Source organism: Pezoporus occidentalis, unplaced genomic scaffold (genome assembly GCF_034315485.1).
Source record: "Pezoporus occidentalis ecotype Australia unplaced genomic scaffold, CSIRO_AGI_Poc_V1 ctg233, whole genome shotgun sequence".
Lineage (NCBI taxonomy): Eukaryota > Metazoa > Chordata > Aves > Psittaciformes > Psittacidae > Pezoporus > Pezoporus occidentalis.
Window position 1 is genome coordinate 61,052 of NW_026914212.1, and position 17,941 is coordinate 78,992.

General features: G+C 42.4%; 2 protein-coding genes across 15 annotated transcripts in view; one reads left to right on the forward strand and one right to left on the reverse strand.

Moving 5' to 3' along the window:
- PLEKHB2 (pleckstrin homology domain containing B2) overlaps positions 1 to 17,941 on the forward strand; it is a 469,993-nt gene that overhangs the window by 37,294 nt on the left and 414,758 nt on the right. The gene's annotated exons all lie outside the window — the stretch shown is intronic.
- Positions 1 to 17,941, reverse strand: part of YEATS2 (YEATS domain containing 2) — a 44,038-nt gene that overhangs the window by 21,246 nt on the left and 4,851 nt on the right. For 4 of the 14 annotated variants that reach the window (XR_009965431.1, XR_009965430.1, XM_062621742.1 and 1 more), the window contains exons 4-13: positions 16,513 to 16,755; positions 14,210 to 14,325; positions 13,038 to 13,199; positions 11,229 to 11,340; positions 9,725 to 9,769; positions 8,511 to 8,697; positions 6,624 to 6,863; positions 4,632 to 4,790; positions 2,149 to 2,252; positions 90 to 197 (exon numbers count right to left, since the gene is read on the reverse strand). Coding sequence is in view for 12 of the 14 variants with exons in the window: in XM_062621742.1 (XP_062477726.1) it covers positions 90 to 197; positions 2,149 to 2,252; positions 4,632 to 4,790; positions 6,624 to 6,863; positions 8,511 to 8,697; positions 9,725 to 9,769; positions 11,229 to 11,340; positions 13,038 to 13,199; positions 14,210 to 14,325; positions 16,513 to 16,755 (1,476 nt within the window). In the remaining 2 variants the exon portion in view is untranslated. The other 10 variants (XM_062621740.1, XM_062621747.1, XM_062621744.1 and 7 more) reach the window with 10 other exon arrangements.

Here is a 17,941-nt window from a genome sequence, read left to right on the forward strand (position 1 = left end):
GCACTGGAAGTTAGATGATTTGTAGCACAACTCAGCATGAAATGGCACTACTGGGCTCCTTGTCCAGGCACAACAGCTAAGAGAAATACCTTTGTAAAAGCTCCAAGTCCTCCCGTGACCGATTTGGGGCTTTGCACCTTGGAATGACTCCCAATAGGACAAAGGGGTGGCATAGTGGCAAACAGAGAATCCTCCTGCTGCAAATAGGAGGACATGGTGCAATAATCAGAGAAGTGTCCAATACAAGAAATAAACCAAGTGACTACTAACAAAGGGTAGCACGGACCATCTGGGCAGGCCAAACTTCCCTCAGTCAATATTGCAGTAAAAGGAGTGTAACTTACTTAATACAACCCACAAGGTAAACGTTATTTGGAAAGTTACACCTCCAACAACTGTTTCTTACCATATCCTACACAGGTGAAAGAACTCATGTTACCTGACCAGCTTTTTACACAAAGCATTTCAGAGCTGTAAAGTTCAAGTAAGCTGAGGGAGGGATCTTACCAATGCATATGAATACCTGATGGGAAGGTGTAGAGAAGATCAAGCCTAACAACACACAAATGAAGATGTCCCTGATCATTGCAGGGGGTTGGAACTAGATGACCTTTGAAGGTCCCTTCCAATCTAAACCACTCCATGATTCTATAACCTCCAGAGGCCCCTGCCAACCTCAACCATTCTGTGATTCTATTCACAGTCTCAAAGAGAGAAGATAATCTAAGAAGCCAGGGAAAAAAATAAGTTCAATTTAAGTCTGCAAGCAAAAATCTTTCAGATGAATTTTTGCTCTCCTGTAACTTGGAAGATGTGATGGCACACAGCCTACCAGTCATTTTAAAGTAGCTCTAGAAACGTAGCCTGGAGTCATTAAGAAAAATGAAGAGAAAGGTAGAACATAGCAAAGACCTGAAAAGCGATGAGTTAAGCCTAATGTGCAACATCAAACTGAATTTTTAGGCACCCTGTCCTCTTTAAAGAAACCGTAAAATTACAGCTTTTCCACCAACCAGAAGACATAGATCAAAATATGTTTCTGTTTACAGAGGTATGATTTTTACACATTTTAAAGAAAATAGCCCCAGTTTTTAACATTGCCCTGGATATACAGGATTCAACTGTTACTAATGACAAGTGCCTACTGTGACTCATCGAAAACCTTTCAGAAAGAGCCTTCCCAAATCAGTGACAAGTGAAGACTAATGAATGGTTTTCAGCCTAGTTAAGTGAGCTCCATCTGAGCAGACAGGCATTTAAAATCTGAAAAGCCAGCTGCACACCTGACACTTAAAATGCTACTCCAAACAAATTGCTTCAAACAGCAACCTTCAACACTTTTCCCCCAACAGGCATTGGAAGCATTTCAGTTCCAAATGCAGAATGATTTGCTCTCTGCAGGCTGACTGGCAAGCCTCCCCACTTCCCCCCGCCCCCCCCAATCCTACATTAATGTTCTTGTGACTTAGAGACAGGAAATGGTCCTGTTTTCAGCAGCACACCCACCAGCTGCTTCCAGAAAGAGCTTCACTGATGCCAATTTCCTGCCAGAAATATCCCTAGCACAAGATGTGGGAAATTTTATGTTAGACAGTTCAGCTCCGTACCTTTTGAGCTTTGCTGATCAGAAGCATGAACTCTATTTATCGCTGTTTGTTTACACATTTGGTTACTCCACTGTTTACACAAACATTTTTCTATATGCAGGCAGTTGTAAAACCACTTGATGAGCTATTTTCAAGCTGCTAGGAGCAGCTGCTGTATAAAAATAACAAGCGGAATGAACCAGGCACCTCTGGTTTAATCACATACCTTCACTAGCAAAGTGAAGAAGATCAAAGTCAGCTATACAAGAGCTTTTTTGAAAGATAAAACATTTTGAGAGCTATGCCCTCTATGGATTTCCTTACAGAAATATGCCTTTAACAGAGGTGTAGGCAAGCCTAATTAGAGCTGCAGGAAGTGACACTATCATCTTGTATAACCACCATGTTCTCATATAGATCCATCTGTTAAACACAGTAAACCTTCATATGAAATGACAATCAAAAGAACTTGCCCAAAATGCAGAATTTATAATACTAAAAAGCCCTAGTTAATAGCAAGCTGGATTTTAAATAGGAAGTACACACCTAATGAGAACTTTACCTTGACAGCTGAGGTGACAAAACTGCTCCCATGGGTCTTTGATACAGGAGATCCAGTTCCAAGAGAGACCTGACAAGCACTGGTCAGTTTGCTGGTTGGACTTCCTGTGTGTTGGGAAATAAAGCAGATGTGGGATGAAGGCCAAGGAGTGGTGACACCAAACACGTGAAACCTCTTCTAACAAGTAACACAGCATTTCATTTTAAGTCTGTATTCTCCATGAGGTGTGTCAGTGGAACTGGCATGGGCACAAAACAAATCCACTACTGAATTTCCACCTGCAGAATCCATGCCCGAGAGAAGATGGTCTCCACCCAGAGCTCTGTGTGCTGCAAGCAAATGGCCAGGTACCTTCCTGGCTGGCTGAAAATACTAGGTAGAGATACAAATATGTGAAATTAGGACAGTAAATGAGCTGCCAGTTGCAACTTCCTGCTGCAGATGTAACATCTTCTACTGCCCTGAAGCCCTGTGAACCTACACTAACCTCAGAAACTGGTATGGGAGAAGCTTTACACAAGGTTGGAGTGGGAAGGAAAAGGAAGGCCAGAAAAAGGAGGGGGACAAAGTGAGGAGTAACAAGAGGAAGGGACAGAATAAGCAGGGTAAAGGAAGAAACAGAAACAAGCATTCTACTGACCCCTGAGATGGATGGGGGCTCAGTGCTAAACTTCCCCTGCATTATCACAGTGTGTATGCAACAGTGTTGCTCAGCAACAGTTTTCTTACTGCTGTTAGGTTGGATTGTTAGATTTCATTTGTTCAAGAGAGGCCAAAGCCATGGATTACACACATGAAAACACAGGAATAGTCTCCCATACAGTTGTACTACAATCTGCACTTAGATTTAAAAGTAAATGAGGAGCAATTGAAATAATGGGGTTTGGGAAGGCTGGCTTTCAGAGAGCATAAAGATCTCAACCTTCTTTTTCAAGATGGTCTAGAGTCTTATCAAAAATATCCCAGTGACTTTGTCTGTAGCACCACATTACATTCACTTCGGCCTGGCTGCTGCTGCCAAAAAAGCAGTTCCAAATTACCTGTTGCACATAGGGTCTGGTGCTGAGGCTGCCTGGCAACAAAGCTCAGTTTGGGGAGGGTGCTCATTTTCTGCTCTGCCACTGATCTGACCTGACTCATGCAGGATACAGGTGGCAGGAGTGCAGGGGAGGGAGATGCAGCAGGCAGTGTCTTCCAGGCCAGTCTGTACTTAAATCACACTCACATGATGGGGAACTGCACCTTTAACGGTGTTAAGACCTGTATGTCCAAGCCATCTGGTACATCTTCAGATCCTACCCTCCATGTACAAATCTTTACTAGGAGATCACAAAAGTCACCCAAACAATGATAAACCACATATGCAGAGCTGACAGACAGGCTGGAGATAAAGAAGAAACAGAAAACAAAAAGGGCAGAAAACACTCAACCAAACAACCACCACCACCAAAAAAAAACAAACTCCTATTGGTGAAACAGCTTCAGTGTTACCAAGAAAGGCAAGAAACATACTTAAAAAAATTTAGTTATGACTATGCTGCCCCTACCAATTCCATCTGTGATGAAGTTAAAATGAATGTAACAACTGCATTCCCTCAGATAAAACGAAGAACCATTATTAAGGAAATTTCTGCCCTTTCCAACCATGCCCAGCAAACAGTTTGTGTGTTACATAGATGCTACCCTTCACCACATAGCTCTGAGCATCCTTCCGAGATGCTGGCAAGCACACGCATACACAAACAAGTGCGTTTTTAAACAGACAGTGGTTCTTGGCCACAAATCACAACTAATCAATCACTTCTGAATGACCTTCCCTCCAGCCACAACACAAAGATTAACAACTGACTTCTATACCCATCACCTGTTTTCTGAAGTTCAGTCCTCCCCACTGACCTGAGGCTTACACCACCACTGAAGCACCAAGGGAATCTAATTAGAAGAATACAAACTGGCTGGAACTAGGCCAGGTAGAAGTCAAGAGCAGTAACAAAACCCAGCATGGCTGCTCTCCTGGCACCCTGAGTCTACGCATATCCTACGTATCCAAAGCCCCACACACTGGGACATAAGACTGATCTGCCAGTCGCCGCGATCTCTCCATGCTTTTAGCTTACATCCGTGATACAGTTCTCACCCAATCACCTGAGCACTGTTTCTGTCTAAATTTCTGTGCACCACAGTCTACACTACTTTCTCCCCTTCCCTTTTTGTCTGCAAAGAACAGGCTCTCTTTGAAGAGGCATCTGTGAGTTCAATCTGGCCTTACATTATGTGCTGTTTCCTGAAGGAGTTCTTAGTCTGAGATACCCTTAACCATGCTATACAGACCAGTTGTGCAAATCAATACCTCCCTCTTTCTTTGCAGAGTACTTTTGCATCTTCTCAAGCTCATATCCTGGTGTTATACTAACCATTCTAAAGAGAGAATAAACTTGAATGGGTATGACTAAGCCACTGCCTTTTGTGATCACACTACACACCTGTGCTTGTGGTTGCAGCTCCAACCATCTGTCCAGGCTTGTCCACAATAACATACGGGTTATTAATGACTGAGCTAGCAGAGCCTTGCTTCATGGGCACCGGAGTGGAGGTTGGGGTACGAGGTAGCGGAGATGGACTAGGGGTCGATATTGGAGAACCTTAAGAAAAAAAGTCCAATGCTTCCATCTTGTAAATGTTGTAAGAACATAAAAATACAGCAGTAATTGTACTTTGCGCAATGGCTTAGAGAAGGAACATTTTGTGAGGATGCATTTCCCAGCCTGAGTGAGATGGAGAAGGAAAGAGAAGACAGAAGGAAAAGAAAAGGTATGTAGAGCATTATGGCTCCCACCTACCCTGGACATTCTCTGCCTAACAGGACAGGGTTCAAAGGAACCTTGAGAAGACAATGTCCTGAGGGACATTACTTAAATCATTTGCACTGCCAAGACCAGTCCATTCAAGGAGATGAAGAAAGAGAGCTGAGCTCCTTACTAGGTGCTCTCTTGCCCTTGGGGAGCCCATGGTACAGGCATTCAGAGCCAGGAACTGAGCAGATCACGTAAAAAGGTTGTGTGATGCAGCAGCCATCAGACCAGCATGGACAGTCTCGTCTCTTCACTGCTCTAACTACAGCAGAAGCCAGACTGTAAAGCAGACTGTAAAATGTGCAACTTCTGGGTAATAGGACCAGGCGAGAGAAAAACTAAAGAAAAGAGCTTCATAAGGGTAAACAGGAAATGCAGAGAAAAGGACAGGCAAGGAAGTGATCAGAGAGAAGAGACAGCAGCACGCACGCTAAGCTTCAACTGACTGTTAATCTGCTTTCTTGGCAGTGATGGACAATTAAAATGGAACATAAATGCTGAACAAATAAAATCCCCATGTCTTCTAAACTGCTTTTGAAATCTGAAAGGGGTGACACTTTTTGATAGACAGCAGAGCCTTGGAAAAATATTTAGCAGGAAAAGATTTAAATAGCAAAGATCAACAGAGAACAGTCCAAGGATTTTAAGAAAGACAGGGTGGCCCTTTGCTTTCTGGAAAGCCTTGGGAAAAGAAGATCAAGAGCAGAGCTTATTAAGAAGGAAAACAGTACTTGGCAGAGGTTCAAATGTAAAACAGCCTGAGTACAATTTCAAGATGTCAAGGAACAACATTGAAATTTGATTAAAACCCCAACAAACCAGACACACTTGAGGAAAATTATCTGGGAGCAGATCATCAGAAACCACATATATTGATGGCTGGTGCTTTATCCTCTCTACCCTGAACACCAGAAAATGAAGGAATGTAACAGGTCATTTTTCAGTTTCACAACATGTGACATGGTGAGCTGCACATTAAAACTTTCTGATGTAAAACATCATACAGTGGATGGCATCATGCCCAGGCAGGGAAGTGACTGTAAGTCAAGTGAGTAAACAGCACCTTGACCCTGTCTGGTTCAGAAGCTATCAAAAGAGTATCACATTTCTCACTGTAGTCAGCTGATAATTTAATCCAACAGAGGGTGGACTTTTGGAAGAGGAAGACCAAAGCTGTTCCATCTGAAGAGATATTGCAAATACAAGAGGGACCATTTGAGTCTACAAGGCTGAATCTAATTAATTTGCCCAATAATCAGAAAACAATTTCTTCTTGTCTGAAAGCAGGAAGAAGAATAATAGCTTCTTCCCACATCAAAATACACCACATGGAAGATGGGTCCTTGACTGGGCCTTCCTGTGGGTAGTAGTCTAGTTAAAGACTATCTTTTAAAAGCATTCAAGAACAGGATGAGAACAGCTCTTATCCTGCTTTTGATGTCATGTGAAGAATTTCACACTTGTATTTCTGTCCTTGATCAATAAGAATTGTGTTTAGCTCCTTATTCTAGAGTTTCCTACTGCCTTGTTCAAAACTTGGCAGGAAATCAGGGGAAGGACTCAGAACACGTCCAACTGGTTCACTCTCTTGTTTTCCACTGGGATAAGCAAACTAACATTCACCTGATACAATCTTGCAACTCATGGTGATAGGCTGGAAGGATTTTCCTGGTGACTCTGCAGGGCTTGGACTCTGACCTTGAGGCACTATTTTACAGCTAGCTGCAATGGGCTGAAAGGCTGAATTTCCATGAGAGCCAAAGGCAACTTTCTGTGTGGCTAACTTGGTGGGAGTCCGTTCTATTGCAGATGGCAGAGAATAAAACGTGGCATGTCTTTCAGTTTCAGCATTCCCGGGGAATCCTGATTAAAACAGGGAAAAGAAGAGAAATAGTTCTTAGGCTGAGGCATCTAATTCGTTACCCGGCTTCCCTATGCAAACAAAACCTAGGTACAACAAACACGCTCTTGAAGGAAGGAAAAGAAATTGGTGGGCAGCACTGAATGAGAAGAAAGCAGGGGTAGAGAGCTCCTCCCTTGCAAGCCTGCTGGATTTGTCTCTGAGTAGAAGATGCTGTTCACAGCCTATTCAGCTGTGGCTGGTGACCAGCTGCTTCTCACACATTTTCTTGGAACGACCCATTGACCAAAAGCTGCTGATAGTTTCATGCGTCCTCAGGGTTCCACAGGACTAAGGCTGGATCTCCTTCCAGAGAATCTCACAGTATGTTTTCTCGAGTAAGGGCACAAGGAGACCCCCTACTGCCTTTTGACCTGGGTTAAAGAATCCACCTTATTTGATGTAGGAGGGCATCCATTAACCTGTAGTTGATGAGACAAGCCACTGCCTGTCAGCGTAAGAAAGAGGCATGTTTATTTCCCTCCTGTTGGCTGTAGCATTGCTTGCCTACAAGTGCTGTGTATCTTCCTGTATAAATAAAAAGCCTGTTCATTTAAAATTTGGTTGCATTTCTCCTTCTTTGACCACAAAAAACACTGCATTCACACAGTGGACATTCCTCTTGCTGAGCCAGAACACTGACAGTGGCATCACGGCACCTACCAGAAAGCGCACCATACCGGACACCAGCTTAAAGCCAATCTTTGAACACAGGATAAATCAAGAAAGGCATCAGACCATGTTGCTAGCAACCATGTTTTGAAATATACAGCTGCTTTTTCCAGCCAGTTTCTCACACTAAAACGTGCAAACCTTGTTCCTCAGCCCAGTTAAGCAAGGTCTGTCATGTAAGCCTTGACACTGTATATTTCAGAAAATGAAGCCAAATTCTTACAGATGCACAGTTTTTCCTACTTCACACAAACTAAAGATCAGAACAGTGTGCCCAAGGGCCAGCACCAGCCTGTTTCACACAATTCCAATGACCTTAAGGCACCAACTGCTGCCCCACGGCAACAGGCACTGCATGTCTTGATCTTACAGGGGCAGATGAGAATGAGAGCATGACTGGCCCAGATGCCATCCGTCGTACAAGTATACACATCTTTTTCACTATTTTCAACACCAGAGTTATGTAGTACCTTTTGATCCCCCACAATCAATTCATGTGAGGCACCAACGTATGTATCTGATCACACCACTAGACCAATTACTCAAATGTATACACAGGCCCAAAAATTTTAAGAAACCTAAAAAAACCCTCTGAAAACAGTCTGCCAAGAATAAAGCTACAAGTGCTATTCAACAACTTTTTTTACCAACTGGATCTGCTGCGTAAAGGTCCATCTTCACCATGTTTAGCAAAACAGCTTACTCAACAAACTCCATGTTAAAAACAAACAAAACCACTCCCCTCGAATCAAACAAAACCCAAACAAACCATAACTATTTCTGAAACATTTTCAGTGTACACTGAGAAAATGATCATCTAGGGTGAGCAAGGAGCAGATAGTACTGGCAACCTTTAAGGCACAAAGCAATTAAGAGGAGGTATCCAGAACAGCTGAAGTTCCAAGAACTCAAATTTCACCAACACCCAATTGCTTTACCTTTGTCCACCGAAGCATCTGGACTGGAGTCTCGCAACTGTTTAATTGGTGAAGAAGCTTTGACTGGTGCTGGGATGCTCAGTGGCAGCGGTAAAGATGTAGGAACATCAGAAAGGTCAGACTCTGAAGACTGGGAGAAGAGATACTCCTCACCAAGGGAATGCCTATGTAGCTCCACATCCACTACCTTCCACATAGGAGAAAGCACATTACTATTTGGTAGCTGGGTAAAGATAGAAAAAGTGATAACAACTATGCCTTTTCATTTTTCGTCTAGAAACTTCTCCCTCTCCTCCCCCCACCTCCATGTAACATTTCCATTCATTTCAAGGACAACTCCCGGAGGTCCAGCAGCACTTGAGCTAAGACAAAACTCTTGGCAGCATTTAACCCCCTACAGTAAAATAGCACATCCCTCAGTTTGTGGGGAAATCTGAACAGTGAACACTGGAATGAATACAGAGCCCAGCTCCAAGCATCTCACTAAGGAAAGTGCTGCATACCCCCTTAGGGACAGGCACAAAACTGCAGCTTGCCTTTTTTGATAAGGCCTTGAGAAACACACATTATCTACTCTTCAAAAGTGCTCTTTAATCACAGTAGACATCTCAAATTAATTCTCCACAGACTGAAAAGCTGAAGTAATGCAATTTCACCATAAAAATCTCCATTCACTACAGTACAACACAGAGAAAATAACACTAAAAATCCTTCAGGGATACAGCAGACTATAAGTCATTAATTATATATTTTAACTTTTAAGAGTTCATTTTCCATGATGATACTGAATCCTGACAGATGCAGAGACTTAAAAGTACTTAATTTACTGCAAAATTTCAGCAGGATAGCTAGGTGATCCCTTTAACTTAAATTCTTTATGTATGAGATCTGCAGTATATCAGAATGCAAATCAAGACATTTAATACCCGAAGCTCCACAAAGAAATGAAAATTTTAACTGCAGGACAAGTTAACTTCTTTATGAAAGAGCTAGAAATGGTCTCCCCTGAACTAGAATGGGGATAAAAATGACTGTTGTCATGAATACTGACAAGGTGTCACAATAATTTCATCTAACAGGACAGCAAAATATACATTCTAGAAATTGGGAAATCAGATGGGTCTGACTCTGTGCTTAGTCCCATGTATCTTCTTCTTTTTAAACATCCTTAAGGAATCAAAATACAACATCCATTGCACGATCTGTTGACTCACCGTTTCTGCACCGAGTGTCTGCAGGCCTGTGTACGTCCTGTCCAACTGGATAAAACAATACAATATATTTATGTTGATCTGAGAAAAGCAATATATTAGCTGGAATTTACAATACCAGTTTCAACTCCTTTCAAATTACGTAAATTGAGCAGCAGTACATCCAATTTTTTGAGGCCACAGGGTCTAAAATCTGCATTGCTCTGTTAAGTACCCTCTCTTCTGCAAAACAGCCAACCCAAAGCCCATGCTGAAGCAGAAAGGAGCAAAAAAGCTGAAGGAAATGAGAATGCTGGGGAATCATTACTGCAGTCTAAGAGGGGTCTTAGAGGAGTATCCTTTTTTACTCCTGATGTCAATATAAGGAAACAATAATGAGAAAAAACTCAGCTTTAAATTGACCAGCACAAAGGCTATGCTTCCACTGTAATTTTTGACTAATTAACTGGTCACACTGAGCATCAGTAGAAAATCCCAGAGGCATCTAATAAGATACCTCAAAGAGGCTGCCAGCCACAAAGGAGGGCTCAGCTTACTCCTATCATCTCACAGCAGGCACAGGATCAGTATGCAAACAGCAAAGATTTGCAAATTTGAGTTCTTGTGTGCCACAGGCTATCTCAGTTTTCTTCTGTAAGCCAGGTTTCCTCGGCTGCACAGAGTCCATCACACTGTTACCAATTTCTTCCCAAGTTATATCTCTCCAAATATAATTTACTCATAATTTGCATGAAATGTCCCCAAGTACCAGGGGAACATTTCCAACCTTTTCTACTGTCTGTGTTCGGGGCTGCAATGAGGCATCTGCATTAGCATGAAATTCATTCATGCAGTCAGGGTTTAAGTAAAACTAATCAGGATGCTCAGAGAAACAGGAAACTAAACCAGCTCAGGATTTAATTCCACTAACACGAGGGACTACTAATTAAAAGAAAAACAACAGCAATGGCCTAGTTTTGCAGGACTGCTGCATAGTGTAAAATCTATTGAGTGATGCAGGACAGGTGAATGAGTTGAAAAAGGAGGCTCTCTTCAACAGGAACAAAGAACTAACAAGAAATCTCAGCCTCTCTCTGTTCGCTCCAACAACAGAGCTAATCTCTAGGCAATACATGCAAGTGTTGAAGGAATAAAACAAATACAGCAATCACTCTACCAACAGAAAGATAGCCCTGCAGTACCCTGTCAAGTTAAAAGCCAGTGAGAGGATAATAAAAATCCCACACTGTCGGGAAACAACAAATGTAAATGCTTTGCTGCTCTCAGCAGAATCAGTTCCAGCTTCTGCAAAGCTAGGTTCCTGGTTACTGCAGTGACTCAAATACAGCCAAGGTAAGAGGCTTCCCTGGATCTTTCTTGATTCTCCAGCTCTCCTATTCATGTGCAAATAACAAGCAGGACACACACACAACAGAGAGGCAGAAGCACATACACAAGCAGAGCCTCTTAGAGATTATGCAGGAGAGCTCATTTAATTGCCCTTCTCTCAAACATTTTGTTCAAATACCTTCAAATTGTGTATGATATCAATCCTCTTGTTCTGGCTATCCTTGAAGTGTATCTGGACTCTCACAGGAAATTCTCCCCAGCCTCTCCTGGTCAGGTGAAACGGAGGTTCTCTGAAAACAAAATGGTGATTCACATTTTGGATGCAGAAGTGGTATAGCTTTTACCTACCTCCTTTTCAGAAAGCCAAAGACTGCTCTTCTAGATGACAACTAAAGCCATCTTCAGGCCTGTTATTTACTACAGAGAATGCAATTACAGAAATGAAAATTTTATGGCTTTGGACAGCTGAAAACACACTTTTATTTTGCACAAGGGCACAGGGAACAAAATGATAAAGCACTGTCGGATGAGGGAACACAGGAGACAAACGTCTTTAAAGCAGAGAAGACTGGGTAATGCCAAATGAAAAAAGAAAAAAAAAAAGAAAAAAACTTGTTTAAAAAACCCCAAATCAGCTCTTTGGACACAGCTGCAAGTTGAGTTTTGATGCAGCATTCTGCCACCACTTTCTGCTATTCCCTATCTAGTGGCAAGAAGGCACATGCTTCATATAAGGCTAAGTGAACAACATACAGGCAATAAGGAAATGCTAATTCAATCACTGTCATTCTCTATGCTGGAAAAAATAGATGTTTTTATCTATAAAATTTACTATTACTCTGTTTGTATTTCAGGCTGTTGCTATTGTAAATCCCAAATGTAGTTTTGCAACAGAACAAAACATAAGAGGTTTAAAGGCTATTTTTACTCTAGAACAATTTATATTCACTACAATGACTGGGACTATGCAACAAGAAAACAATTAACCAGACAGGATTAAAGCAAAAGACAAAAAGCACTGAAATCAGATACTAGAAACCGAGAAAGCCACAAAAAGACAGCAGCCAAGTGTAATTTAGTATGTTATACAAGAAATGCAAAGGATTTTGCAGGGTTGCCTGCTCAGAAACATTACTGAGCAATACCTACACCTCTTATCTCAGAGAAGTCTTTCTGGAACTGCCATTCAGTGGTTCAATTTTGTCAGAATTAAGTTGCTATCCTGTACGTAGGCAGTCTCCACACCCTCCTGCAGGAGGCAGCTTGTAGAGAATAATTTCTTCAGGATGACGCAAAGCAGTTCAAAGGCATCCCACTGTCTTGTCCAAAAGAGCAAGAATGAGTGACTGACAGGGCATCTGCCTGCAGCAGTCAACAGAGGACTGAGCCCACTCATCTCAGAGTCACAGCTTTGAATATAGGTTTGGGAGGCGCCAAAGAAGCCGCTGTTTCTGCAGCACCAGCACTATTACACTGAGGGGAAACTCCTTGAAGCATGAAGCCAATGCCACTGATCTAGCTACAATGGAGAAATATTTGGGAGACAGATACAACTTTTTGCCCAAACTCACATTTATCATGAAAACTATGGGCAAAACAGTGTTCTGAGAGTTCTCTTTCTTTTCCACACTGGAATGATTGGGAGGTAGAAAACATCCCTTCTAGCAACAGAAGTCTAACCTGAGCAAGAGAAAGTGTAACACATACAGGAGATGCACAAACTGGCATGAATAACATGAAATGCAACTAATGAATGCTCTTTCTAAGTAGGAAATTAAGAAAAAACAAACCAACCCAAACCACTGCTTGGCACATTTGCTACATAAAATGTAATTATTTTTTGGAGTAAGTCAAGCCAAGCAAGATGTTAAAGACAGACATGGAATACTAAATCAGGAAAAGAAGTTGCTAACTTTGTAAGAAACCTGGCATTGTAAGCCTGGCAAGCACAAAGACTGGAATAGTGACTGCAATTATTCCTTATTACCTCACTTCTACCAGGTCATTTGGCTTGTAACTGGGATGCAGAAAGAACCAAACTTTCTTGACAAAATGATTTATGCTGGGTTCTCTCCGAGAGCCTCGGACATACACCATCCATTTATGGGTCGACTGATCATTTTCTTCTCTCTTGTCAGGAGGAATGTACCTGACAAAGAAATTAAAAAACAAACACAAGATAAAAATCCCAAATAAATGAATACCTTGAAAAGTATTTGGGGAAAGATAGGCAAAATAAATGGGGATGGTAAAACTCCTACATAAACCATGCCCGCTGTACAGTTCTGCTTGTTACTCCTTGACAATTCATCCAGAAACAGATAAAGGTCCCACAATCTTCTGTATGCTTCTAACATATTTCCTCTATTTTAGTGCACAACTGCCATAAGAAATCTAGCTCCTGATTAGGAAGACTTAACAAATATTAACAATCTACCACCGTCATATCCCTTTCCCCATCTTATTCTAAGATACTAGGAAGGAAAAAGGCATCAAAACACATCACCAGCAACTACCAGAAATAGAAGAGTAAGAACTCTTCCTATCAATTTTTAAGAAACTCCACAGTCAGCACTTGGTTCTGGGGTTCAGTAGATTTTCAACACACAATTCTAACATCATGAGTTTCATCAGGAAATGTTTGTTACTTCCTATGCAAGAGGAAAAGACTGACTTGAGTGGTATAAACAAAACCTATACGGATTAATTTCTTCAGGTTATGCTGGACTTTCACAATTCTCCTCATTTTGGTGGTCTGGTGTTAGGTTTTTTTGTTGTTTAAAAAAGCACATTGTCCCTGACACACTGAATTACCCATCAGGACAACCTGTTTTTCAAATTTTCACAGAAAAAAATTGGGATTTCTAACTGGTCAGAAAATGCTGTAACACTCACCTTCAGAGGAGCAGATCTTTAAACCTCTATATGTATTTATACACACACTATCTATCTATATATAAAGAAAACAACTACTAAAACACCAGTTCCTGCCACAAAAAAACTTCATGCACACACTCCAGGAGGGCAGCCTTGAGCCCAGTGATTACCCAAGGGCAATAATTTATACATGACATCCTAGCAATTTTGCCTCCTAATTTTAACCTCCTTTCCCATTCAATCCTGAAATAAAGGACCATCCCTCAGACTCTGGATACTAACTTGGAAACGTTGCCAACCACAATGGTTTTCTTCACATAAAGCCGCGAAGTTTCATCATTTGACAGTCCAGCATTTCGTTGTCCTGGTTTCTGAGAGCTTGAAACACCTGAACTGTCCTGAGGGTAGGGGAAAAAAAAACAGACAAACAAAAACCAAGCATTCTTCTTAAACATCACTTTGTCTGGCACTAGAAAAGTAAGGGGGTGGTAAAACAAAAACTAAACCTGCACAGTTAAATGAGACCAATAATAAGTCATCCCTAAAAATACTTAAACTGCTATATAGGCACATTTAAGCAACTCAGGCACGCAACAATGATATACTACCTAGCCAAGTGTAAGCTGCATGGCTTAGCTGAGCATACGTCATGTGACATAACATGGATCTGAGCCATGATTTCAGCTTGGGTTTCAAAAGCACTGACGCTGCCTTACCTGAAAAAAATCAAGCACTGCTAGAATGGCAGCTAGAGTGGCATCACATTGGCGGTCATTAATCAGAAATAAAGCTGCATCTCCCCTCAGTAGCTTCTGAAAATCTGTATCTTTCTCATTCCCAGCCTCTGCTGCTTTGAGGGACTCCAGCATTGCTTTACAGTGAAGAATCAAGGCTGGGCTTGAGGCAAGAGCTCAGCTCCAACTTAAGAGGGAGAGCAATCAGCCACAGCATGCCGCTGACATCTAGATAATCCTCTGCAATACTTGGTCATAACAAATCCAGCAAACTTTGAACACAAACTCAGCTATCAAGCAGTGGCCAAGACTCCCCATAAAATTATGACATGATCATTCACAGTGCCAATGCAGGCTGCATTGGCATTTGCACAGGAATGAGAGGCTTTGCTATGACTGCTGGATGAAGCCACTGTCCAGAGAATAAGGGACTTCCATCGTTTCATTATCAACAGAGTTGGTGCTGCAGCTTCCTAAAGGGTAATCCACTGAGCACTCGTCAGATATGGGTCAGTGTGGGGAGCAGTGGATTCTCAAGGAACCACTGCACCTCCTCTGTTAAATCAGTGATGCCCTCAACTGGAGCAAGCAGCCATACAAGGCTGAGATGACTTCTGCTCCTCTTCACTCTCTTAGCCACCTCTGGGCCAAGGGCTACATTAGTTGAAGATGTACCAACATGCTACACCCAAGCAATACAACTGCTCCATCAACATCCCCAGTGCAGAAACAAGTTATATTGGTCTGGTGGCTTACAACACAGGTGGGTCCACATTACATATTGTTTATTTGCCTTCTGCTACAGACCGCAGGCAAGGTTTCATCAAACTGCAGCTCCTTTTGTGAAAAGTGTCATGCTGTTCAAGAGAGGCAGAATCACTGATCTTTCTGCCATGTATTATTGCAACTTGTCCAGTTGCAGAATGCAGTCACAGGCAATGAGATATACCACTCCCTGGTCTGGGTTGAAAGCTGTACTCCTCTAGCAGGCCTGACAGCTTAAAGGAACTGAAAGGAAACTGAAGAATTTAATCTCACCTACAAAGGCACATTTTACCTGCAGCCAGTGAGAGAGCCTCCTCAGTGCAGCTAACTGCAGCCAACAGGTAAAGAAAGCATTTCTGTAGCTGCACAGCATGCCATAAAGGGAATGGATCCAAACCAGAAATAACCCAGAAAAAAAGTATAGGGGCACAATGAAAGAAGATACTTTTAACCTGAGTCTGGTTCAGTTCAAGCAAACGGTGAAATTATCACAACAGCAAGCAGCACCACCAAGAGAAAAACAACTCAACACATCTAGGCTCTACCAGCTCACGCTCCCAAGAGCTAATCCACTGCTGTCTCTGTGTTTTCACCACAGGCTGCTGAGGAAGACAAACCCCAAACTCCTGTGGTTCAACCACTCTAGGCAATGCAGTCCCCATGGGCACCCACAGCCAGGCAGAAGCATTACTTCTTAACAACACTGCTGGGAATGACACATCTTGCTCTTCTCTCCCTTCCTGACCTGACTTCCATCTGCACAGCAAACCCCTTTGCTCAAGCAATGAAACACCTTCTCCAGAGGCTACCGACAAAGACAGCAGCACACAGCTGTGCTAACACAAACACTATCACTGCTGCCTAGCTAGCCCCTCTGTTGGGCAAAACTGAGTTAGAGTTAACCAAGTTCCATAGACTTCAGTTAGCCTTACAGCAAAGCCAGGCTGAGACACTGGGAGCAAGCAGTTGGAGAGGGTAAGAAACAGATCTTCAGCAAGGTAGGTGAAAACATGAAGAACTCCTGGTGCCAGCACTGAGTCCAGACAGAGCACCAACAACTTGACCATCACTCGAGTGTTACTTTACCCGGCCAGTATTTCTGCTCTGTCTCTGGTCCAGGCTGTTTGTCAGCCGCTCATCTGCATCCAAGTTGCCATTGTCTTTGTCCAGGAGAAAGTCATTGTGCTGAGAGAGCGAGTCACTTTCGGAGTGGTTGGCAGATGGAGTGTCTGAGCCCTGGTTAGCTGGAGACGATGATCTAGAGGGTGATTCCAAGAATTTCTTGATTGAAGGGTGATTAAGAATTGTTGCATCACATGGCCTGGTCCCCTGCAACAAAGAGGTCAGGCAAATCCAGTCACTATTTACCTGCAGCCCAGATAAAAGCTGTGCAAGAAAAGTCAATGTATGAAGAAAGAGCAAATATTTAATCAGCTGCCCCAGGGGAAAAACACATGCTGCAGAAGATGAAAGCTTAAGTTGGTTCTACAAAAACATCACCGCTAATTGAATCTGTTTCTTTACACCTTTTGATCTCAGAAACCCACCTGGCTTTGGAAAGGAGGACTGCAGCCTACTCAAATACCTATTCAAAGTCCCTTTGAAAATAACATCTTCTTTCCTGTGCACATATCCAAGGTCTTTTGCTATACACAGAAAGGCCACAAATGCATCAACCTCTTCAGCTTTGATACTCACTGGCAGCCCTGTCAATGCCTATGAGGCAAGCTACTCATTAGCTCCCTGTCTGCTCCCAAAGCTTAACAGAGGATAAAGAATAATGTGCACAGGCATGCTTGCAAATTTTCCTCAAAATGGACATCTTGGAGCTAATCTTAGATTCTCCTAAACCTGCAAAAGGGAGAATAGGGTGGAGAAGTGTTTAAATTTCTTTGGGATTTTTTTTTTTTCCCATTACTGAGACAAATCCCTCACCTCATCTTTTTTTTTTTTCCTCCTGCATTTGCCTTTAACCTCAGAAGTAGGAAGGAAAACACCAATCACTCAAAGCAAGCGTTCTTTGTCCACTTCTCCTCCCAGACACCTTGGTTTGATGATGAATCAAGTCAGCAGAAACACCTCTCTGTCAGCAGCAGAGTTCCGACAGACAGGCTCACTCCAGCTCCCAAAGCCACAGACTCCCACTGGAGTCAGACTGACAGTTTTTCCTGCATGGAGTACCAGCTGAAAGAGGCTTTCTTCTTCCCTGCCCAAAGCACCCGGGTCAGCCAGGCTGGCACAATGATTCATAGGGACAGGGCACATCACAAAGAAAAACAAATGAAGAAATCGATTTGGGATATTTTTGTTTGCTTGCTTGCTTTTTTTCCTTCCCAGGGTTATCTTTAATCTGTGTAAATTCCCTGATCTAAAAATCTGCCAACATGATAGACGGGGTGGCACAGGGACAGACACCAGCACCATTATTGGAACAGCAGAACCGCTCTTGAGAAGTGGTAGCAGGAGTGGAGTTAAACACTGTCCAACTTGGACTACGGAAGTTCATTTGAGAGCT